Below are 26,298 nucleotides of genomic sequence, written 5' to 3' on the forward strand. Positions count from 1 at the left end.
TCCATGATCTGCCGGCCTTCAACGTATCCCGTCTGTTCTGGAGAGATGAGCAGGGGAAGGAGCGGTTTGAGTCGGTTTGCAATGACCTTTGAAATGAGTTTGTAAATCACATTGCATAGCGCTATTGGTCTGTACTTCTCAGGTTTGTTTGATGCCGCTTCTTTGGGTACCAAGGCTATGAAGGTTGAGTTGAGGGCTGGGAGGACCCAGTGCATGCTTCGAGATTCCTCCACTAAGTCCCATACTTCAACTTTAATGAGTTCCCAAAATTCATGAAAGAAATTGGCGGTAAATCCGTCAGGCCCTGGTGCCTTGCCGTCTTTGAGCTGAGCCATGGCTTCTTCTACTTCCTTTAAGGATGTGGGTTGGAGAAATTTATTGTTGTGATCCTCATTTATAATTTTTGGAATATGCTGCGTGATGGCTCTGATTGCCTCATCCTGGTTGCCGTCAGGTTCTTTTAGAATGTCCTTGAAGTATCCTGTAAATTCTTTTTCCATGTCCTCATGAGCCTCAATTCTTTCACCCTGTTGATTGTTGACAAAGGTAATGTTGTTGTGCATATGCCGTTGTATGGTGGTTTTGTGGAAAAATTTTGTATTTTTCTCTCCATATTTAAGCTAGCTGATTCTAGATTTTTGTCGCCATAAAGTTTCCTCTTGTTTTTGGCGTTCTTCAATTTGATTCCAGAGGATCTGCTCCTGTTGAATTTTTTCTTCTGTGCGGCCTTCCAGAATGAATAGTTGTTGTAGTGCTTTCATTTGCTGCTCCAGTTTTTGTCTGCTCTCCTGTATGTTGCCAAAGTGAGTTCGGTTCCATACTTTAAGAACTTGTTTCAGATTTTTCAGCTTTTGTTGAAACTGGTACATCTTAGCTCCCGCAGGCGGGGTGTAAGATGTCCATGCATGATTGACCATGGCCTTGAAATTGGTGTTTGTGAGCCAAAAGGCTTCGAATCGAAAGGGTCTGTTGCAGCAGTTGCCTGGTCTGGACCATTGGAGCAAAATCGGCCAGTGATCTGAGCCTCCTTGGGGAATAATTGAGGCGTTAAAATCCCCTCCAAGGTGGATCGCGTTGTCTGAAATTAAGAATCGATCTAGCCTTGAGGCAATGTGGTGAGCACCTCGGCGCTTGTTGGACCAGGTGAAAATGCCATTGGAGGTGGGGATGTCCATGAGCTGATTATTTTGTAGGAATTGCTTGAAGCCGCTGCTGTCACTGTCGAGCCTGGTTCTGCCTCCTTGTTTTTCTTCCATGGATTTTATTATATTGAAGTCGCCTCCTCCAATCCATAAGGGGAAGTGTCTGTTTTCATTGAGGATGGAAATCATGTCCAGGAGGTCCAATTTTTGCTGAATTATCTGCGGGAAGTATACATTGGTGAGATGCCCATGGATGTTGGTTCCGATGAGGTGGAAGGTAGCTTGAATTAGATGAAGAGTGGCATGAAAATTATCAAGTGAAACAATCTGCGGGTTCCATAGAATGGCAAGACCGCCGGAAGCCCCTGAGGCGTCTACTGAAATTGAACTGCTGCCTGCCCATATTTTATTGCTAAGTCTGTCTATCGCTGTGCTGCTGCTTTTTGTTTCTTGAAGGAAAACTATTGCGGGTTTTTCTTGCATTATCAGGTTTTTGATCATTCTGTGTTTAGAGGGACTGTTGAGTCCTCTTACATTCCATGAAATGAGCTTCATGTAGACTGAGATTTGGGTTTGTAGAACTTGGTCAACTTGGGGAATTGCCCCGAATCCATGAGTATTTCACCTACTATTATTGTTCTCTGAAGGTCTGTTTTTCTGCCCCTTTTCTTTGTATCTTTAAGGATCTTTTTTCCATCCCAGTGACTGCCTCCTTGTATTCCCAGGCTTTTATGGTGCTGCACCTTGGTAAGGACTCCTTCAAGTTTGTCTATTTGCCAGGGGGGGATTGAGTTGTACTCTTTTTGTTTGCATGCTGTCTCAAGTTTGGAGATGTCAAGCTTGGAGATTTCAAGCTCTTCTAGATCTACATCTTCCGGATCTTCCTCCATACCAATTGGAGTGTTGTGGTCCTCCTCCGCTGCATCTTCATGAAGACTCAGGGCTAGAGCTGCGTCGAGATCCATATCTGAAGCTTGTTGTTTTTCATTCAACATGGTTTTCCCCTTGGATGGGAATAAGGGACCGAGATCTGAAACAGATTTGGTTTTCTCCATGGAAGGGGTAGGAGCAGAGATGGAAGATGCTGGGTCAGAAGAGAACAAGGGGTTGGAGCGGATGAGGGAGGGCGAGGGTGGGAGCGGCTGATCCGGGGAGTCAGAGTTGGGACTATCTTGTTTATCATGCGAGGCAAGAACATAGAAGCGATTCTGGGGGTTCGCTTTAAAGGCTTGATCCGGAGCTGCTTGGTTTTTCTTGGCGTGCCTGCGGCGGGTGGGGATTTTGGTGAAACCATCTGAGTCCTTATTGGAATCATTAGATGAAGCCTTGGACTGCGCATTTAAGGGACAGTCTCGGAAGAGGTGGCCATGCTCATGGCATTTTCGACAGCGGAAAGGGATATGCTCATAATCTAAAGGCTGTTTCCATTCAAAGTCATCGTGAAAGAGACTTACCGAGTCTGCAAGGGTCTTGGTTAGGTGCATCTGGACGCAGATCCTAGCATATGAGGTGTATTTGCGTGTCTTTGTTTCTGTTGCAACTTTGATGAAGGTCCCCAGTTTGTTGCCAATGTCTGCCAGCGTTTCTTCTCTCCAATATTCCACGGGAAGGGAATACATTCTTATCCAAACAGGGGCCCAACTGAAGTCTTCTTTATCAGGGTTGAATCTGGGCTTCCATTCCGTTAGATACAAGCCTGAAGAGTTAAAGAAGTATGGGCCTCCTTCGAATATCCTTATTTTGTCCTCTAAACAGTTGAAGATGGCTGTAAAGAAGCCCTTCGGGCCAAGTTGCAGAGTTACTTGTCCTTTGGGCTTCCATTTTGAAGCTATCCATCCTTGTAAGGCTTTTTCTGTGGGCCAGAATCCCAAGAACTTTCCGATAAGTGCATAGTCCCGCATGAATTGGATTTCCCCATTGATGCGGTGGCTTGGCAGTTCGACCTTGATCGGTTCTGCGGCTTTTGGAATACATGTGGCTGAGGTCACTTTTGTCTGAGGTGACTCCGCATTGGCGTGCTCATCATTGCCTGCATTGTCCTCTTCATTTTGAGCTGAATGCATCTTTTCCTCATTCGTCCTTTGCTTGTCTTTCTCAGGTTCTCGACCTGTGCCTGCGGGGTGCAGAGTCGCAGTCTTCTGCGTCTTGTCAGTTGAGGCCGTGTCCATTGGAGGGGAGGCGGAGCTCTCCCCTCCTGCAGCTAGTGCCATAGGTGGCCTTCAGTGGTAGAACCTGCGGCGGCAATGGCAGGTCCGTTTAACGGCGGCTAGGGTTTTGAGTCGGTAGCTGTTGAATCGCATCAGAGCGCTTCATCCCGTGTCATTTCGTTTTTCTTCTTGCTAACAATTAAAAGGTAGTGGGCTTGGCCCGATTTAGACTAACTACTCGCACGACGAGCTACGACCTTGCTCGGGATTGAACACAAGATCGGTCCGTCATGACGAGGCCGACTTTACCACTACGCCGCCTCCACAACCTTGATTCCGTGTTAATGTTACTCAAGTTACTATTTTATCATTTTAACTCTTGGATTTTTAAATGAGGAATTAATAAAATGGATTAGCAACTTTGGTATCACTTAAAATATAGTGATAATAGTTTGGACATTAAGGGTTTTGATTTAACCTAAAACATTAGGGATTGAAATTATTTGATTCTGGTTAGAAAATAATATTTTTTTTGAATTAATAAATAAGTATTAATAAATAAAGTTTGTTGTTCTATGGTTGAAAATCATAATGGGTGACACTAGAATAAATTTAAAATAAAAAAATAGGTCTTTTAAAAAAATGACATGATGCAAAATCATCACTTTTTTAGATCAGTATGCAAATCGCTAACATTCTAAAATGTAATGTACATAAAAAAAAAAAATTAAAGTGTCAAAAACTATGCTTTAAAAAAATATGTGTGTTCTGCATCGCCCCTTTTCAAAATTGGGTCACTTTTTCGCTATCTCTACGAAACGGGTAACTGTATCTGTTCCCGTTTCAAAGTTTACATTGTTTGAACATGTTCTATATGTCACTACATAATGTGAGTAGCATCCTATCTCACAAGACACTTTTTTTTCCCTTCTAGCAACATCATCCCCTCCATTCCGACAACAATCTTGCAAGATTTGCTCCGTTGAAGCCAATGATTCTCATTACAATGATTCCTAATGAAATGTCACTATTTAAGTTTTTTATTGTTGCCATTCACTATCAAAATCTTCGTCCTTTTTTTAACATCTGGTACATTCACAGATACCTGCATGAAAAAAATAGATTTAATTATGGGAAACAAATTCAAAAATTACCCAATTGTAAAAAAATTGCAGGTTAGCTTTTACAAATTGTTAACATACCAGTCGATGAAAATTTCTCGAGTGCAACAAAGCAACATCAAGTATATCATCCTTGTTAGTTGCATCAATCATAATGATACCAGTGTTCCCTTCAAAGGAATTCATTTTGGTAAGAAGCTAATTCAGGGGCATTTTCCTTGGCCTGTTTGAACATGGCACACACTGTAGATGCTCCAATATTAGCAAACATCTCAACATATAACCTCAGTGTTTGGTTCCATTTGGAATACTGCCTTAGAACTTGTGCTTGATGGCAATATGAGAATCCATTTTTTCAACCCGATATAATGGAAATAGTTTGGACTTGTGCTTGTTGGATCATAAAGTGATTATATAGTGGTACTTCTATATGTTAGTCTTAATGCATTGTATTCTATAAAGATATTGACCCACGTATACACACCATTTTCAGAACTTGTTTTATTGTTGGCCCTTTTTTTTTGTAGATGGAGCTACCGAAACTGTGAAATATGGCAAAACTATTGGAAATAATCAATGAATTACAGGGTTTGTTAGCAACATTAGCTTCTTCAAGGATGAATCAAACAAGAAGCTAACATTATACTCTAAAAGAGAATAATTCATATATTTGAGAGAATCCTTTCTCCAAAACCCTTTTGCGTATTTAACAACATAAAATGAGATATACAAACTAAACATGGATAACAACTACATGACACAACAGGAAAATCTTTAATTTTGATACAAAAAAATTCAAAAACCAATTTCAACAAGGACTATTGAAAAAGAAAAGAGTCTAGTGAAAACCCAAAGAAGGAAGCAAATCAAGTCGAGTAAGATATGATTGATGAAGTTTTGTTTGCTCAATCATGTATGATAGATGAAGCTTTGTCTAATTACAATGTTTTTCAACATTTTGAAAAATGGTTGTTAGGTTATGGCGATTCTCATCACATGAGTCCACACAGAAACTGGTTCATTTCATATCAAGTTGTGAATGACAATTCTAGTTTTATGGGTAATAATGTATCTTGTCAAACTATTGGGGTGAGAAATGTTAGAATTGAAATGTATGATGGTACAATTAGAACATTCACTGATGTTAGACATGTGCCTGAGTTGAAAAAGAATTTGATTTATTTGGGAGTATTAGACTCAGATGGTTATAAATTTAGAGCTCAAGGTGCATCACTGAGAGTTTCCAGTCAAAGTACTTTATTACACCGATACACCTATCATTTCCATTTGCTTAATTTTTAGAAGGTGGCTTCAGGGCTCTACGAGTGAGTTTCATGGTGCATGACCACATGAGCAACTATTTTTATGGTGTACAACCAACACCTTGCTAATTCCATGACGCACAATCAACACATTTCCTGTCGTGTCGGGTCAGAGTAAATTCAACAACAATCATATCTAAAGTAAAGCTATATGAAAAATGCTGATAGTTTCATCAAATTTATTTGATGTATTAAGAATGTCAGATTTAATTAATATATCAAAATTTATTAAGTAATTTTAATGTTTATACAAAACTTCATTTCTTTTATGTATTATTAATTATGTAATTTTAATATAATTTTATATAAATTTCGACTATAACATATAATTTGTGAAAAAAAATCTAATTTTTGTAAACACAAATTTTTTTTTCCTAAAAAATTATCATACAATTTATTTTTATAATTCATCATAATTATAATTATAATTATAAATAATTATAATTTGTATATTCATATTTATATATATAATAATTAATTTATTATTATTATTTTTATTGATTATGAAATTGAGTACAAATTTTATATATTTTTTTTACCATATGGTAAGTCAGTGATTGCTTGGACTGAGACCCATAATCAACTGTTCTTGCTGCCACTATAACACCAAGAGTATATCCGACAACTCAACCCTCGTTGCTGCCGCTATAACACCAAGAGTACAAGCGAGATATACCAAATTCTTATGATTTAACACCAAGAGTATATCCGACAACCTATAACACCAAGAGTATATCCGACAACTCAACCCTCGTTGCTGCCGCTATAACACCAAGAGTACAAGCGAGATATACCAAATTCTTATGATTTAACACCAAGAGTATATCCGACAACCTGCAAGCCAGATATACCAAATTCTTATGATTTAGCAAGAGTGGAGACTCATGGAATTATTATGATTTAGCAAGAACCTAGACTCATGGATAAAGGAAGTCTACTCCTTGAACTAAAATCATAACAAAACACTATACTCAATAAACTAAGATCATAACAAGACACTATACTCAATAAAATTCTGCCACCTAAGCCTCACCTATAAACCACACATCACTTATTACAAATTATTACAAATTTATATCTAACACCTAAGCCTCAACCTATAAACCACACATCACTTATTACAAAGTATTACAAATTTATATCTAACTCTTCTAGGGCCACAATGTCTCTCGAAAAAGTACATTCACACAATGTGTGTTGACTGCCGTTTTAAATGTATTGACACAATATTACTCCACGTCGATAACTGCCTACACGTACTAGCAACAAAGCGCTGCAAGTCCGTGAACCACGATATCCTAAAAAATAAATAAATACCTCTGTTTTCTTTTTCCATGCCTTCGAGAATCCCTGGAATCCTGTCATGAAGTTCCGAAATGCGCATTCAGTTTTAGAGGTTTGCATGCTAATCCTTTGGGAACTGATGATATAGTTGCAGTTTTTCTTGAATTTGTTTATATGATGGACAAGCATCTTAGTAAAAGGTGTTGCAGTTGTTTGCAGGGCAGCGATGGGTTCAAAGAACAGTGCAAACAGAGAACAGAGAACAGTGCGAACGTTTACGAGGAAGTTCCCAAGCAACGACTGGAAGAGAACAAGAAGCGGATGGAGGTTAGTAATCATCAGGCATTTGGGATTTGCTTGCATTTGTGTTGTTTTGTTTTGAGTGTTATGAAAGAATGGGTGAATCCAGGAGTTGAATCTCGTAGCGTTCTCCAACAGCTTTTATGAGATGTGGAATTCGGCAAACAAGACAACCCCTCACGTTTGTTTTGAAGTTCAGCGGATGTTATGCTCTTCTTGGGTTTTTTGGGCATTTGAGGCATTTTGTTGTGATGTGCGTTTGTTTTGAAGTTCAGCGGATGTTATGCTCTTCTTGGGTTTTTTGGGCGTTTGAGGCATTTTGTTGTGATGTGCGTTTGTTACAAAAGGAATGTTAAGCCGCCAACAACGAAGCTGGAGAAGGTTCCTGACTAAGTGCGCCGCTCCTCCCGTGTTGCCAACTTTCTGCCCCCTGATTACTACGAAGTAGTATTGTCGTCTTTTGCACAGCTTCATCCACTACCCTATCTTTTGCATAGTTGAGCTACCATGCCGACGTTGAGGTGTCTCTCTTTGTGGAAGTTATTGAGGACTTATTATTGGCTTCATTCACAAGGATATCATTAACATCTATTATCTGAAAGTCACTTAGTACTTGTTCTTGGCTAGCAGAGCACAAACTGAGATAGCACATCCACATTAAGGCAAAGCAAGCCATATTAACATCTATTATGCAAAGATATCATTCACATCAATTCCACTTTAGTACAACACAAACTCACATAATACCTCCACATTAGGTCAAAACAAGCCATACTAACATCTACTAGGTGGAAGTTACATGGTATTTATACTTGGTTTCATCTACTAAGATATCATGCGCGCCACTTTAGCACAGCACAAACTCAGATAGTACCTCCTGGTCAAAACAGGACACACAGAACTGTGAGCTTTCTTTGAACTTGGGCCATCATCTTGGCAAGTTTTCCAGCTTGCCATTTGGCAACAGCTCCACATGCATGGAGGTAGAAGAACTCGAGCTGTGTTGTCCGTTGAAATTGTAGCGAGTTGAGTTCTTAATAGGTATTCTTTATGTATACAGTATATTTCCCTCTTGAAAATAGTGGAAATTTCAGCATTCATATAAAGTTACGGGTTTGGGAACCAAAAAATGTTTAGTGGGCTAATGGACATTTGGTGTTTATTGGTGAGGTTGATAGAATATTATCTGTTTATCAGGTTCTATTCTTCTATAGATCACGTTCTAAAGATCACGTGCAAGTGTAAGTTGATTTATGGTTTCCACCTTTTGCAGTGCAGCGCTCTTAGGATACATTAAGAGAAGAAGTTCCAAAAAATGAAAGTGTCTAATAATATTTCTTTTCGCACAGTTGGGTGTATGGTGACGAGGTTATTCCACGGCTTTTTGCAAACGTTTTGCCAATCCCAATTGCTCTTCTGGGTAAGGCATGGCAATGGGGGTTTTATCATGAACTTTTAGCCCGGCTCCTTTTGTTTTTTTGTTTTTTGTAATTTTTGTTTCAGTTGATGCCATCACTCATGCTGTGCAGATCTCTCAAGCAAGGGCGTTAAAAGAAATCGAGTTACTTTTGCACCCCAAGCTTATCTATCTGTGAATCAAAGTCTTGTTGGTCTTTTTTTCCTTAATGAGGTTTTTAGGATGCAGAATCTCTCTTTTAACTTCAAGTTTATAAAGTCTTTTACTTGATAAGGGGTGTATTCCTATTACCAAAAGAAGAGCGTTGCAGTACTTCTTTTGCAGAGAATTACCATGCTTCCAGGGTTTAGCGATTAGGAGTCTATTTAAGATACAGTCCGTGTAGCTTTTCCAACAACCTCAAAACCTAGTCCTGCAGCAGCCACTTTCACATTCAACTCCCTCAAAACCACAGTTAGAAGCTCCACAGCAAACACAGCAACAGTCTACTACAAGTAGCTTTTCCAACAACCTCAAAACCTAGCCCTGCAGCAGTCACTTTCAAATTCAACTCCATCCAAGCCACAGCTAGCAGCTCCTCAGCAAACACAGCAAATTGCCAGTGTACAGCAATCACAGACATCATCCGCATTGGGCAATCTCCAGACACAATTAGTAAACCAAATTAAGTGGCAGAAACCTTCCCAGGTTATTGCTGACTGTCATCAAGATTATCAGAGTTGGGGCAATCAACAATTACACAACCACTGTCATTTCTTAGTTTGCTGTGGTCCAAACTTGAGAGCCTTCACACAAATCTAACTTTGTTCATCCTTCAAATATTGGGCCTATTTAATTGCTTTTCTCAAGTATTTGAAGAAAGTAGAAGGTCTTGCCAGCCTTTTCACCACCACTGGCTTTAGGGCATCAGCTGAGTCTACACGGGTCCTGTGTTAAGGTTTATTAACTTCTGTTTTTCCTTCTTCTCTTACTGTAAGGGACTAAATTGCTTTGGAGGGTCTATTTCCCCTTTGAGCGCTCTCTCACTTGGCATTTTATTATGCAAAGGTGGTCATGCTCAGTTTTATTTGCAATTTGCCTTTCTGACTAACTATAGTTTGGGCATGCAGATTACAACAGAAACATAGTAATTGGAGCAAGCCCAAAACTATATTGAGCTATGCTGCAAATGGATCTTGATGGGATCCCACACCTTTATGCTTGTAAAGTGGTTTTAAATGCATAGAAGGCTTGATGGTGGTATCCAAATAATATCTCATATATGTTATTTGAATTTCTAGTCACGGAGAGTGTAGTGAAGAAGGATTCGCACTTTTGCATGTATCTATGCATGTGGGGTATGACTATAACCGCTAATCACTTGGCTATACACCTGGAGAAGGGCAGTACACCTTCCTTTGCTGGAGGTGACCTCATAAGTTAAGGCTGTAACGCTGGCTTCATATCCAATCACTCACGCAGTAGCCCAGTAAGGACCTTTCTCAATTCTCATAAGTCATGCTTCTTGCAACATCTCTGCGTTGGTTAATGTTAGAGTTGTTTCGAAATAGTGCAGTGAATCAATCCAACACTAATCAATGAAGCCTACTGAATGAACCAACCAATCTACTTATGTTGTTATGTTGCTGGGAACCTTGATTGGTGCCAGAGGAAAGACAGTCATACTGAATGAATTGGATTGCTATGATCTAGTAACAATCTTGTTGAAGAACCATAACCTACATAGCTCAGGGACCTTTGGAACCATGGCTAGGTGTGACACCATAAACATCTAAATCACATATTTCAATATTTTCCATCCTCCCTCTACATGAATAAAGCATCTATCTTCAGAACTAGGCAATCTCCTAATCAAGGAGCTGGCACTCTGATACCAAAGAACTGAGAATGGACCGAGACCTGGCCACCATAAGCATAAGAAAAGACAACAGAGCGAACATCCATTAGCGTTTCCTCTCTTTTTTGGTGTGTGCATGGGATCGATCTCTACCAAAGGCACCAAACAAAGAATGGACCACCTGAAACACTATATCTTACTTCTCCCTATACCTTGACTACCTAGGAAGATATCTGCCACTACTAAAGTGCAGTGAAGTAAATCAATGCCATGCCACCCAGTTATGTATGGGCCTATAGAGTAGATCAGCTAACAAAACTGAAACTCTACTACTTCATAAATCATTAAAAGTTGGTCGGTTCACCCACACTTCTCCTACACCTATTTTCTCGCTTGTATTGGAGGGGCGTAAGGTCACCCTTTTTTGCCCATTTTGGATCAATAGAATCTATTTTCTATAGCCCCACATTGAAATTGCAGTGTCAGTAGCAGTAGATGACTAATAGTGCCAAATACATAGGAAGAATAAACCAAATACATGGAAGAAATAATGCAAACTCTCATACGTAGTCATATAAATGAGTTCAATTTCATGGCCTTGGTTTATGCAGTTCATGGTGTGGCTAGGTTTAAGGACATGTGTCAAATGTTTTTTTTGCAATGCACATAGTGCTTATGCTTAAGGTTAATCATCAAATGGTTTTTTGCAGGGTGCATCAAGTGCTACCAATTATCATTTTAGTCTGGAAATATTGATATTCGCATCCATGTTTCATATTTAACATGTAACATGCATTTCCATTGTCAGGATCTGCAGCCAAGCTTCACTCATTAAAGAATTTGCATTGTTGAGTCTGGTTGAAAATTAACCAGACACCACTCCACTACTTGCAACAACAACCATCTATTCAGGCGTTTGTACAAATGGCAGCTGTAACCAGCCAGCAGTTATCTTCAAACCACCACCAAAAGGTGATTGACCAACATCAACTTTCGAGCCAACAACAGTTAATGAATCAGCTTCAACTACATTATGACGATCAACAAAAGCAGTAGCACTTGGTACATAGTAATCAACTTTCCCAGCAACAACAACATTCCATATTAGGGTCTTTGCAAGAATAGCTGGTGCTTCAACTCCATCACTGCGAACAAAATCTGCAATCAGAGAAACAACAACAGCCCATATGGACAGATTTACCAAGCCATCTGCAATCAGAGAAACAACAACAGCCCATATGGACAGATTTACAAATCCATTTGCTTGACAATTCAGAAGTTTCCCATGATCAGCAGGTCGAAACTCCTGATATCATTTCTGAGAAAGAAAAAATGCAATGACAAGAACTACATACATAATTTCCAATCAGTATCATTGCATAAGGGAGCAACACAAGTTCTAAGGATGCTTCAAATTTACCAGATCCCCATTGAGCCAAAAAGTATAACCAAGTCACAGCAACATGAAAAGTGGACATTCACAAGACTCCCTAGTTGATGTGCAAGTTCTTCCTCATTTTCAATCAAAACCTGGAACTAAATCTTTGAATTCAAGCTGTAAATTCCTTAAAGGCTCATAATATCTATGAACAATGTACAAGTAGTTATGACTTAACAAAATCTGAAATCCCATCAACTCCTATGGTTAATCACTGACTTTTAGCTTCCTTGAGTCTCCTCTTTCTTCTTCCCAATATGTTTTACCTTCCCCCAACCATACTTGAAGGCATGCTTCACTTGAATGTTTTGTTGAACAACTTATTTAAATCAACTGTAAATCCACCATGTTTATGTTTAGATCAACTACATGTAGGAAGATGCTCAAAGATATAACCACCAGACAACCCAATAATAAACCACAAATTAACTTTCGATACTGATTGAACAATTCAGGTGATGACGGCAACAGTCAGTCTACGAACAAATTGAACACCAAGAAAACACCATAGCACCATCTGTACATCTTTGTAACAGTTTTCTGAGATTGGCTTTTGGTAACTGTCATGGACAGATCTCTTCCATAATGGGTGCAACCAACAATGGTTGATTAATTAGCTTTAACGATAGACATATAGGTGTGTTTTTAGTCTGTAAAGGCTCTGATAATTGTTTTCCATGGTAGAGATTCATAGGAGGTCATTTATTGTGAGAAAGCTAGCTATATTATACAGGCGAGGAACAATCGAGCTACGTGGATCATGAAGAACCTGCTCTATGGATTTATATTAAAGCTTCAAATCTTGTCAAGCTCTCTTCTTCCGATGTCTTTCTAAGATTAAGAGTCTTGAGGGTTAGCTCAAATGGTCGAGTTCCTGTTGGCTAAAGCTCCTTGCTAATGAGAGGTCACTGGGTCAAGTCTCTAAAGGCTCTGATAATTGTTTTCCATGGTAGAGATCCATAGGAGGTCATTTATTGTGAGAAAGCTAGCTATAGTACACAAGCAAGAAACAATCAAGCTACTTGGATCACGAAGAACCTGCTCTATGGATTTATATTGAAGCTTCAAATCTTGTCAAGCTATCTTCTTCCGACGTCTTTCTAATTTTAACAGCTTCGAGGGTTAGCTCAATTGGTTGAGTTCCCGTTGCTAAAAGCTTGTCTCTAATGAGAGGTCACTGGGTCAATTCTCCTCAATGCCCTCGGGGTTAGGCTTTGTTAATAGGGAAGTGATCTTCAGGTTTATCTGCCTAGATATTTCCCTGGGAAAAAAGTGTCATGGACAGTGAGCATAGCTATTTATAGATATTTTCGACATCACTAATTAATTCATCGTTACAGTTGCACGCTTAGAGATACATATGAGTAACTATTTTCCATAAAGTAATGACAAAGGTACAATATAATGTCATGGGCACCAAAAATCTTGATCTTCTCCTTTCACTTTATTTGATGATTGATATCAGATCACAAGTTTTATGTTATGTTTTTTTATGTACCATGTTAGGACCTTATATATGCAATTTTTTCAAGAGCATAATTTCTAATTTGAATGGCAGGGACTAAGCTTCCTTGCAACACTTGTTAATTGTGTTTTTATTTGAAAAAGAATATAGCTTTAAAAACAAAAATAGTTCCAGTATTTGTGGGGACCATCGAAGATAGACCTCGTTAAACATGTTTTGTGAAAAAATGCATTTTAAAAACTGCTTATTATTGAACTGAAAACTTGTTCTGAGTTTTTTGAAGAGGTATTAGTTTTAACTTTTTATAACAGGTGGTGGTGGTGGTGGAAAAGAACTTAAAGAATGGTCCAGAGGAGGTGGTGGAAACATGTGGAATGGGTAGAATTGAAAAGAAAGGGAGTGCTAGAATTGATATGAGAACGCCTGTCGCCATCTTCCTGGTATGTCTGCCAATCTTTACATCTTTACATGCTTTATTTTAGATCGAAAATCAGCTCATGTTATTTTGAAATTAGACATCTCGGGCAGTAATAACTCATTCAAATGCTTATTAGATCATGTAATGTATTTAGGGCCTTTTATCTATTTTAAAGTCTTCAGGTATTTTAAATGCATTGTATGATTCTTGCAAATTGTAAGAATTTCAAAGATTGTTTTTCAATGAAGCTGGGCATTGGCTTGTGCAGCAAAACTATTTGTTAATGTTAATGAAATGGCAGACACAGCTTTCAGCTGCAAATGCTTTTTCTAATGAAATTGCAGGCATTGATTTACAATTATTTCACTGTACAAATCTTGCGAAGTGAATGCTTTATGCATATTGTCCTAGAAGGGGTTTGATATGGAGTCTAATCGAATGGGTAGTGAGAGGCAACTGACAATTTACCATCCATTAATGAAATGGAAAGGCATAGCTTTTGTTGTGAATTGTATGGGAGTAGTCTGTTGCTTCTACTTTTTTGAGCTTTTTTAACTCTTCCTTTGACTTTGGTGAGGTTCCTTTCAGTGAATTTCTTGCTCAACCTTCTCCTCATTTTGCTTCGTTAGTCCTCCAACATGGTGCCATTGGGTGTCCATAAATTGATAGGAGATCTGATCAATATGGATGAAGAGAGTTAATGTGTAGTGTTGGGTTGGCAAATTGTAGTAATTGTTTGCATTCAATGTAATTGCCTTGCCTAGGGATTTGAATTCTTAGTTTGCTTTGAACTCTTGCTCATTCTATGGTCCTTTGCTCAAACTCCTGCTCATTTGACGTTCCTTGCTCTCGCCCTTGTTGCTCGTTCGTGAAGAAAGAGTCAACCCAGTGTGCTGTTGCTTAGTTGTGAGGAAAAGGTGATCTAGCAGTTGTGAACTGGTGAAGAATATTGTAGGAATTCTTGCTAGGTATGCTCTCAACTTACAATTGATAGTGTCTCTTAAAATATTATCACATGTCGGTAATGCCATAATTTGCGTTAGACAACATTGCTATTGATTGTGCCAATTAGCATATGAACATGCCATTTACAAGAATCATACAATACATCCATATGAATAGTTTGACAATTGTTCAAAAGTGAAAGCAATTTAGAGGACTAATTGATACAGTTGTTATCTGAATGTTCACGACATAATAAAATGTAACATTCTTGCAAGAAGAGTGCTCATATAAGGTCCATCAGGGTGGAACAAGTGTTGGGACTTCTTATGAGTTTCCTTTAGACCAAATGAGAATATTTGTAGGCATGGCACTTGTAAGGGGCATATATTTATGTTTTGTCATGGCTTTTAGGTGTATATTTTCAGTGTTGGATTGGAATTTTGAGAGGTGGGGATCTTCCTTATCATGAGGGATTGATTCATTACCATGGGACATGGCCCCATTTCCAACGCTGAAAAGCATAAAAGAAACACAGTTTGGCACTAGGGGAACATTGATGTGTATATGCATTACAAGGGAGGTGTGTAATTCTTGTTGTGACATCATCCCGTCCACTGGAAAGCACTTCTAAAAATAAACATCATCAAGCATTTGGAATTCCCTCCTCAGATCATCAGTAAGTGCCTTCAAAACTATTTTTGTAACAAGGAGATTATCTGCACTAGTAATCTCATTTTCCTCATTTTTGGACTAGGATCAGTTAGCGTCCCCACTAAATTATATGTTACTATTAACAAGAAAGTTTCCATGTTTATGGATTTCTAGTAACTCTTCATTTACAAAATTAGAGAATTATGTAATTTGGCTTCATGCCTTCTTGTTGCAATTGGAAAAAAAAGCCAAGGGCATTTTAATATATTCCACATACTCCATACCTTACAATCATTATTTTTCGAGATGGCATTTCACTTCATGATATTGCAAAGAATTTCCGTGCAACATCTATGTTGCCATATTTGACACATGTTTATGAGGGAAATCAACATCGCTGCAAAGTTACTAGATCAGCACATGTTGGGAGTACACATACAGTGATTAAATCAGATTTCATATCTGTTAATTGCATTTGAGGAAAAAGTGCCAAAGATTCTTTGGAATGTCAGAAAATTGTAACAAAATTTTGTTTCTCATTGAAATTCAATGTTTAATAATTCTATTTTAATTCTTTGGCTCACTAGCAACCCAAAAGATCTAGTAGTTTAGGATCTAGGCATCTTTATGGCTCTCATATTCAAGTCTATTGGAATATTTTGCCTTTCCTTAATTTTGTGTCTTGTTGAAATTCAATGTGTAATAAGTCTATTATAATTCTTTGGCTCACTAGCGACCCAAAAAGATGTAATAGTTTAGGATCTAGCCAACTTTATGGCTTTCATATTCAGGTCTATTGGAATATTTTGCCTTTCCTTATTAGGCTTTTTATTCTTTAGACTTTAGTTTTTCAAAAGTACGACGAAAATTGTTTTTGGAATGCTTCCAGGGGGTGCTGAAATGGACAAGAAAGTGACACATGGTTGTTTGTCAAAACCTTAGTTTAACATTTTGGCTCCCTAACTTATTAACCATCGAGCACTTTAACCAACCGAAACCAACTAAGGTTGTTGATTTTCCCATCTTGGTCTTGTCGATCATCTTCATTCTCTCCCGACAAACCACATGTGTAACCCTTATCTGCTTGTTCTACATGCAAGCAGTCCCTTTGGATATCCAAGCTTTTGGCATTTTTGAATTTACCATGTGTAACCATTATCTGCATGTTCTAGATGCAAGCAGTCCTGTTGGAAACCCATGATTTTGGCTTTTTTTAATTTTGAAAGGTGGCTAACAGTGTCAGTTCTTGTAACGCTTTGATGATTGTTCACCGTTCGGAATTGACACAGTCCCATCCTCCAACACTTGTAGTTCTACTTTCAGAGCATCTTTTGTCCAGTGAACTTTTCACACATTGTCAAATTATGCAAACATTCTGAACTGCAAGCAGTCCTGTTGGAAACCCATGATTTTGGCTTTTTTTAATTTTGAAAGGTGGCTAACAGTGTCAGTTCTTGTAACGCTTTGATGATTGTTCACCGTTCGGAATTGACACAGTCCCATCCTCCAACACTTGTAGTTCTACTTTCAGAGCATCTTTTGTCCAGTGAACTTTTCACACATTGTCAAATTATGCAAAAATTCTGAACTGCGTTTTATTTTATGAGAATTAATCCATCCACTTTAGAGGCACTGCCAGTTTGGCAAGAACCATGCTCAGGAACAACTAATGACTCGTAGTTATTGCAAAGCCCATCTGTATCACAGCCCAAAACAACATATTGGCAGGGGGAAACTTAGCCTTTGGATAGCTTTCTCCTCAATGAACTCAATATCTTATCAAGGTGCCCATGGGAGAGACTTTGATAGCCTTTATGGTTATACCCTGTGTTGACCACTATGTGTTAATGACCCCATAGCAGTACACCCCTTTTTTTGCAAAAGGGATCCATCATGTTCGAGTGTCCATGCCATTCAGACTTCATCATCAGCTGATAGTTTTATGATTATGTCAGCCCATTTTGCATATGTAAAATGTAAATAATCTTAGTATGACCGCGTCTGTATGTAACAGGCTAGGGAAACCTATGGTTTTGGTGATGATCTCCATTCTAAGAGGTTTTTTGTCTCATTGATTCATCTGTGTCCTTCGACACAAATGATCGGCAAAGTTTTTCCCTCCATTCTTACCCCAAAGCTAGAGTGGATTTTGTCGTTAAGATTTTAGGCGAGTCGTAGTGTTTTAGATCGAGTCTATGTAAAAGTGATTTGAGAATTATACTAGCTAATTGGCTAAATTATTTTATTACAAGTCACTTGGTCTATTGGATTATATTTTGTGTCACAGAAATGGGTATTTTTTTATGGTCTATAATGAACGGGTTTTCCCCCTTCATGTATTAAAATGTAAAATCTTGATTTAGTGCATCGCCCCTCATAATTAGACACCATGGCTAAGTATTAGAGGGTTGGAAAAATAATCAATCCCCTCATATGTCAATTAATTAAATTTTCTGGCCAAATTAAATTAAAAATCCGAAGTCAAAAAATTTAATTAATTTTATGTCCTAGGTAAATTTAAATTCTCCAAAGGAAAAATTCGCGAGTCTTAAATTTTTTTTTATTTTAAAGGTCGTGGGCCAAGAGAATATTGAAAATTTTAAGAAGTCTTGGACCCTTGGACCTTGGTAGTTAAGTCAAAGTCAAATTTTTGGGTAATTAACTCAAAGTTATTATTTTAGAGTTAATTAAAAAGGAATTAAATAAAAAATTCGAAATTCCTCAAAAAATAAATAATTTTGACATACGAGATTAAAAGGTAATCAAATCTTTTTCAACGGTCAAGATTATTTTGATAGGGATCAAGCGAATTAGCCGTTGGAGAATTTATCTATAAATTAGAGGTCTGTGTCAGTCTATTTTTTCATCCGATCTTCGAATCGTGTACTAAGCTTTCAAGCTCTTTTGTCAATTTTATGGAATAAATGCAAAAGTCTTTGGGGTTTCAATTTGCGGTGGTGTTCTTCTTCATGAATTTGTGGTAACATTGTTTTAATTTCTGCTCAATATTATGTGAAAACTATCAACCAATAGCTCTTTTAAAACAATCTGAATACATGTATCTTATTCAGTTTGCTGGATCTAGGGTAACATTTTTAATTTTGATTTGAATTAGTATGTATCTCTATTTCTTCAGATATTTATTAGGCCGATAGGCCTTCCTTTGAAAGGGACTTTCGTCGTCCCTTTGTTTCTCGTGCTAACACGTGGCGTCGGAATAGAGCGGCACAACCGGGAGTTCTGCAATCGCATTTTGAAAAGCAGGGACCAGGTTCACAGTGGGGTACAGGGACCTTGTGAGCGACGAGAATTAAAGAAAACAACTGAGCGAGAATGTAGGTAACCGTCACACAAAGCCCAACACTCCAGAGTAGAGTAAAGACCGGTTTAATCTATATGAGGAAGTGGATGCTTCTGGGAAAAATAGATGGTCGGTCGGTGGCTGATACCTGTCATTATTGCCTGCCTTTTTCAAGAAGTGATGTCTTAATTCTCTTTGAATGGAGGAATGGATGACTATAATAACCGGGTGAAGCATTGATTGAGAAAACCGAGCGGCGTCGTCTATTCATGGAAGGCGGTTCTCTTTCGCAGCTTATGCATTCTTAAGCTCCGTAGTAATGGCGCATTCTGTTTTCGGAGAAAGATGCGGTATGGTACCTTCTGTCAGTTTGGTAGCTACCCAGTCATGCGGTCCCTGTTTTGCGGTGCACAGCTGTTCTGATGCACGGTCAACTGTTCTGCGGTTTCCGTGTTTCCATGACCGGGAGCCTTCTTGGATCAATCTCACAGAGTATAGCACTGTTCAAACTGACAGAGGAGCCTGGTTTGACAATCTCACGAGCGGGTAACGGAGCTGGAAATAGAGTCGGAGCTGTTGTTTAGAAAACATTTGCACAACATCATTTCTTCCAGGTTAGGTCATCGTCTCGCTCAGTTCTCTTTAATTTTGAAGCTCTCTCAGTCCTGTTTAATTTTCACTTACCATTTTATGAACAGTGCATGATGTCTTCAATTCCTCCAGAGTTTCTGAGAAAAACCCATCAATTTTCTCCTCCGGTTGATCCTCCATTGACTCTCAGTCCTGTTTAATTTTCACTTACCATTTTATGAACAGTGCATGATGTCTTCAAATCCTTCGGAGTTTCTGAGAAAAACCCATCAATTTTCTCCTCCCGTTGATCCTCCGTTGACCGTGAGTAAAGGCCTGTAAGCCTATTACTTCCATTAAACACCAGGGAGAGGTTTTGTCGGGATCGTTTCCTACTAAGGTCTGCAGCCGCAATTCAAAGTTCTTATCCCATCGCGTTTTGTATTACAAAGGATAGGGTTATATCAGGCTGAGATCCTCGTTCACGATCTCAGTGCGCAAAGCAAACCATCGATCGAGCCACGCCTTGAGCTAGAGCAGCTAATGTTTCAAAGGTCATCTGGGCTACCAGCCCAAGTGTTCAATTCTAACTAAAACTTGAAAAATATTTGCTAGCTAAACAAGTGGTAAATCTAGCTGCATATAGACATTTGAAAGCATATCAGATCAACAAGTGGGAACTTGGGAAGTATATCAGATCAAGAAGTAGTAAATGGCACTCACGGAATAACAGCAACATTAGTAATATCTAGGTTCGAGAGGAGCAACTCCTCTAATTCCGCTGGAGCAACCTGACAAAATATAAGTCTTCTTTGAGAAGATCAATATTTTGGGTTTCCATTTACTATAAAAAAGGTCCTTGAAATGCTATGTACCTGAAATACTTTGTACTTGAACAACTCCTTTATTCTGTCCACAACAAAAAGGAAGCCTTCCTCACCGATGTAACATATATCCCCAGTTTTCAGCGATTAACTCAGTAGCTTCAACATTACCAAAATATCCTGCATGGAGAAGCTGAAACCTTCATATATTGTTTTTGGGAAAAATTAATCTACGGAAGAGACTGTTATGACATCATATTTAAGCTGTGATTTGGGAGCTATCATAGTGCCTTCATGCACCACTTTGTGGAAGCATAGATTCATTGACTGGAGAATACCCTTCCTGTTTGAAAGATAATTGTTGTGGCTACAAAACATATGCTCTTACAACTTTACAATAGCATAAGGTGTGCACTTCTAGGTATACAAACTGTTTACTATGCACCCATTGTCTCATTGTGCATGGGGAGTTCAGCACTGTTCATAGAATGGTAAGTGTGTGCATAATTAGTTGTAAAAATGCAGCCCAACATTACTTCAGCCATGGTTTCCAGCATGCAGCCATATAGCAGAACCTTGTGGAAACAAACTGGATTCCAATAAATATGTAGCTTCACCCAACCAACTTTATGTATACATACACAGACAGCTAGAACAGGTATAAACCAATAGTCACACCTTCCTAGCAATCCTCAGGCATGTTAGATCATGGAAGAAATGATGATGGTTGTTAGTTGCAGGAAATGCAAATATGGTCCTTTATCGTTGCCAGCCTTTGGTGACCATAAACCAGATTCTCCTTATTCAAGGAAGGAATGCCTAAAAAAGAAATACGTCCTCTCTTTTGCCAACCTCACGCGCTTCGCTCCTTTCTAGGGTGTATTACACTAGCGAGGAGTTAAGTATCACCATACCCTTCAACATAAGACCCTGCACCATCTCTCCATCATAGCTGTCACAACATGTGTGTCAGTCACCCTTTTTTATAAATCTACACGCAGGTGGCTTCTTTTAAACAATCAATGTCCCTGTTAAGGGTTGTCACCTTAGCAATAACCACCACCAAATGAGTTGTAACCTTGGCTTCCACAACTGGTAGAGTCAAGACAATCCGTGCTTCATTAATGCCTAGAATCATGTGCTTTTAATATCCAATTCAGACATCATGCAATGTTCATAGAATGATAAGTGCGTGCATAATTAGTTGTAAAAATGCAGCCCAACATTACTTCAGCCATGGTTTCCAACATGCAGGTATATAGCAGAACCTTGTGGAAACAAAATGGATTCTAATAAATCTGTAGCTTCACCCAACCAGCTTTATATATACATACACACATAGCTAGAACAGGTATAATGATGATGGTTGCCTAGCTAGGATCAACTCCACTGCATTACTAACATGTACATAATTAACGTTTAACTCATCATTGCTACCGAATTGTACCTAAATTTATTACTAGGTCAACTCATCCCATGCAAATGCCAATATTATCCCATGTTGGGTAAGCCATGTGCAACACCATTGGCGTATGACTGCTACCCATGGAGTTCATGATTGGGTTCAAAATAGGTATATGATGCCAGCCTCCCTAAAGTGAATATGGTAAAGTGTCAACATACAGAGTTTACCTCTGAAATTTGGAAGGCAGGGACTGTAACACCTGTTGTGTCAGCCCTATTGTTAAGCACTCACACCTAATTTCCTCTGTGGTGAACATGTCTCCAACATCAACATCTGCTGGTTTCCAAGGAGAACACAGTCCGTAGTAGGGGCAAGTGTCATTCAACTCTGAACTCTGCATGTGTGGTGCGTAAGAAACTGACATACTAACAATACCAGTAGACAAAACATGGTGTGAGCACACATTTTTAGAGCAAATTTTGATTGTCCACACCTAAGGATAGGTAGGAGGCGAGGTTATTCAAAGCCCTTCCTTTCAGTCCATGAAATTACATGGGTTGGTAAGGCTAAAATTATATTGAAACTGCCCACATTCTTTCCCCTTTCACATCATACTCCATTTGCCTCTTTTTAACTTTGTACAAAAAGAAAATGGGAATTGAATTACTCCTCTTTTCCAGATTGCTGCATTTAGATGGGTTGGTCAGGCTGCAAATAAATAGAAACTGCCCATGATAGTCTGCAATCTGGCCACTGTTGCGTGACTGATGGAATCTGATTGTTGTTATGGTTTGGCTGCTGTTTTCAGGGTCCTGTTTCTGACAAGAGGGAGGACCCAGATAGCTCTTATTACAAACATCAGCTTGGCCCCAGATAGTTCTTCTATATGCCTGGATTGAAGGAATGTGTGAACTTTCAGATTCAATAGCTATACATGGTGTTTGAATAGCGTGTTCGCTATATGCAATGGCTGCTATTCAACATCCCTAAAATGTGCAGAAATGCACAAGCACAGTGAGTACACCCGAATATAGCATATTAAAGAAAAAAAATTGTTCCTTGTTCACAAAATAGTTAATATATCATAAATTATTACAAAGCCATAAGGAGTCCAGTCAGCCTTTTAGAAGGGTCTGCAAAGGGTAAATTAAGTGAGCGAAATACATGGCAAATGCCTCGATTGAACCACATCTCTTAATGTGTAGGATCAATATTAGGTTTGGCTGGGAAATGTTCCTATTTCATTGATGTTTTGACGGTACTGTAAGACTATAAGCATCTTTGAGCCGCTCGAGGTGCTTCCGAATTTGAACAATATGTAGCTTGTCCCTGAATCAAATAAAAAGCATTTTGTTAACGTGGACTACCTTGGGTGGTTAATATGAGAGGTTATTCTCCTCCCCGTGTAGGTTGTGCCCTTATTATTGTTTCACCATCAACAGTTAGCCTTGTTAGATTAGATTCCGCATTCATGTCACATCTTCTTTGACGCGAATTTTGTATTGTGGTGAAATTGATGAATTGCAGGGACTCCTATCATGGGAAAAAGAAACCTCTTGTTCTATTATGGAGACAACCTTGACAACGAATGCCATTCCTCTATTGCTGAATGGTTGCACCGAGATTCAACCACTACTTCAGATAATCGATGTTGGTTCCGTTACCTCATTGAAAACAACATCCTCGCACTTCCACATTACTCTATCTGATGGAACACATCAACATAAGACTTTGCTACCATCCGCATATGGCCCACAAGTTGTCTCTGGGGACATCCAAATTGGCTCAATAATTCTGCTTAAAAAAGCAGCTTGCACAGTGCTCCAAAACTCCTCGTAAGGCCCACCATTTGAAATCACCCTCTTTTACTTTTTCCCGCCTAGACGTTTTTTGCATCAAAAGAAGGAAAATGGAATCTTCATTAATTCATTTCTTACTTGTTTACATAAGGTCCATTTGAGTCGTTGAGCTTGAAGTTGTGAAGCGCTCAGCAGCGTTGATGAAGGACACATCGACACTGCAACATGCACAGGCGGGTTCAGCCCAATTTAGCTCTTCGTCAGCTGAATTTGCAAATATTAAAACAAATCACTTACATTGCTGGTTGACACTACAACTAAAACATTAACTAATTGTAAGATGCTTTTCCTAAACATTACTGTTATTATTTTTAATAAAAATCATTTATTTAATTATAGAAATTAATATTATTAAAATTTTGAAACTCATTTTAAATTCATATATTCTATTTTTCAAAGTATTTTGGGAAATCTTCTTGAAATAAGTAATGCAATTGCTTGTATAACCAACTTGTATATAAATATTTTTTTAATAAGTAATTGATTTTAAAATTAACTTTCAGCTAAATAAAAAGGCAAGAACCAGAATGCTTCTTACCATTGGCTTCTTCCATATCAATGATCCAGGTGACCAAGAAATCAAATTGAACTATAGATTCCAAAAAAATAAAAACTGGGTCGCTAGATTATCAATGCAGGAAGCCCAAATAGCTATACTGTGACAACGCTTTAGTCTTCCACATTTACGCAAATCTGCACACTCACAGACACCCAAAACAGTTTGATGCCCCCCACAACTTGCACTCGCATTCCTTATGGACGTATTAGCCATCTTCTCTACCTACCCCAATTGGCAAAATTGTGTTCAGAAACACAGAGGATAATGCATAGTAAAAAATAGGATTGTAAATGGGTCCACCGGATCCCAGATTCAGATACGATCCACTGAAAATAAAATGGAAAAGCTCCTGAAAACAAGTGTCCCACTAATAAAACTTATATGAAATATGAGAATGGGATCAGAGAATCTTACCTCCCAAAATCAACAGAGGGACTTGAAACACGAATTGAATTGATGGTCTAATACGGACTGAGTCTGTCATGTATAAAATGTTCGCGTGGAATGAAAGCGACTCGCAAGGAGGACAGTACAAGATGAGAAGAAGATTGGAACTTTTTTCCTTCTACGATATGTCTTGTCCTGTCCTCACCTCTCAGCTGCTCCTATATAGTGGGTATGGAATTCCAACGACCATCACTGACCAAGGGTGACCACCTCTTTTTCCTTTAGTAGTAAACAACGGGTGCGCCCAATTCCAATCGCAATTCCAAGGCCTGCACCACTTCTGCCGCATGAAGCCCATGGAGATCTAACTTCCAAATGTCCTTATGTTTTGCATTTCTAATTTGAAGAATTTCTGCAGCTGCCTTAGCATTTAGTTTATCTGCGGCCAAATGTTCCTCTTTTGATTTTAGAGAAATATTCCTAGCAGTGCTGTGATCGCCTCGCAAATAAGCTCTTTCAGCTTCCCTTGAATGTCGATTTGCAGCCCTACTTGAAAACAAGCGATGATAATATATGTTCATGCCTTCCCAATTATCAGTAATGATCACCTTAAAAAAGTTCAATGGACTTCATGGAAATAGGCTGGCAAAATATACCTGAGCATCCCCAATGCTTCCTTTCGATGTTTCAAATATACATCATCTTCCTCCCATTCTGGCTCAGGGGGAGCAGTTGGCATGTGTCCTCTTGAAACTGTCACATGTAAATTTTCAAAACCCAAGGACTCAGGCAATAGAGGGCCACTTCTTTCAGAACTCTGATCAGGTAGAGAATTCTCAACAGCTTCAGATGCATATATGTGACCTGCCCATAACGTAACAAGTTGGAACTAGAGTAATAAGGTCCCGACTGTTGAGTTTAGCTTGCGAAGAATGTTTTATATTTTTGCTTCTAGATTGAGTTTGAAGGTTTATTATGTCGACCTATACAAATTGAATCGAAAAAATAACTGTCCACGCTTCATATTTTATTTCTACAGACTATGAACCCCTTATTATGTTTACTGTGAACATAATAAATGAGCATTGAGGTGTTGCCCGCTTCTTTAACCACATTTTTGCCATAGTAGTTTGTAAATTGCCTCTGTGGTTTGTAAATTATAAATTGTCTGCTGTGATTGAGAAGAACTCAAAGTGTTTGAGACTTGTACTTTTTATGTATTCACATTGAGATTTGCGAGTCTTGATAGAATCTATAGAGCGATTGCTAGTGATTTTAATATGAATTGTTTCCATCCTTTATTTATCATCAAATTACAGGATATACACACCACAGGCGGCTATTTCAGGGAACACGAGTGGCAGTATCATGGAGCTTTCTCGAATCTTGATAGCCAACGCGATTATTTCAGCAAAACTGTCGCGCTCGCAGAACAGGTTAATCTTCTGCTTGTGTTGAGTGAGCACCGCATTCATCCAAACAAGGAAGTCCCATACCCAGCGGACCGTTTCAGAAGTGTACTTGGTAGAGATGTTCAGGGATTTGGAAAGGACATACTAATACAATGTCTGAAATTTATTTATGTGTCGATAAGGAAGCTTCTCGTTTTATCCGGTGCCCACGCACCTTCAATATACGTTCACCTTGTGGACCTGAGGTCTTCTTTCTTCCGTTCCACTCCGGGTAGGCGCACTCCGCATGGTAATTATAATGCATGGAAAATTATTAGGCGTCAACATTCCTTGAAGTCACTCCCCCGGATCTAAAAACATCTCATTTTGGATTATCGACGTTTCAAACTTTATATTATTATTACAGTCTGCATATCTGTGCCTTTGTTGCGATTTTATATATAGCAGTATAGAACTTGCTTAATCACGAATAGATCTAGTGCAATTTTAGTGAT

General features: G+C 38.7%; 2 protein-coding genes across 3 annotated transcripts; one reads left to right on the top strand and one right to left on the bottom strand.

Annotated features, from left to right (window-relative positions):
- Window positions 1-620: 620 nt before the first annotated feature.
- On the bottom strand, window positions 621-1,697 carry LOC149260463 (uncharacterized). The gene has a single exon (XM_089459265.1). It carries the CDS (start codon window positions 1,695-1,697, stop codon window positions 621-623), a length of 1,077 nt encoding a protein of 358 aa, XP_089315391.1.
- A 5,210-nt stretch (window positions 1,698-6,907) lies between these two features.
- LOC149260464 (uncharacterized) lies at window positions 6,908-26,228 on the top strand. Of its 2 annotated transcripts, none has more exons than XM_089380070.1 (4): window positions 6,908-7,128; window positions 7,236-7,343; window positions 13,785-13,913; window positions 25,712-26,228. In XM_089380070.1, the coding sequence occupies exons 1-4, from the start codon at window positions 7,096-7,098 to the stop codon at window positions 26,156-26,158; spliced, it is 717 nt and encodes a 238-aa protein (XP_089236196.1). In that variant the 5' UTR covers window positions 6,908-7,095; the 3' UTR covers window positions 26,159-26,228. The 2 variants fall into 2 exon arrangements, with proteins under 2 accessions (XP_089236196.1, XP_089236199.1); XM_089380073.1 differs by having other exon boundaries at window positions 6,913-7,128; window positions 7,226-7,343; window positions 25,712-26,225.
- The last annotated feature ends 70 nt before the right edge of the window (window positions 26,229-26,298 follow it).

The sequence above is a fragment of the Pinus tabuliformis genome, chromosome 6, assembly GCF_031772625.1.
Source record: "Pinus tabuliformis cultivar Carrire ecotype Pingquan chromosome 6, CPIR1, whole genome shotgun sequence".
Classification (NCBI taxonomy): domain Eukaryota; kingdom Viridiplantae; phylum Streptophyta; class Pinopsida; order Pinales; family Pinaceae; genus Pinus; species Pinus tabuliformis.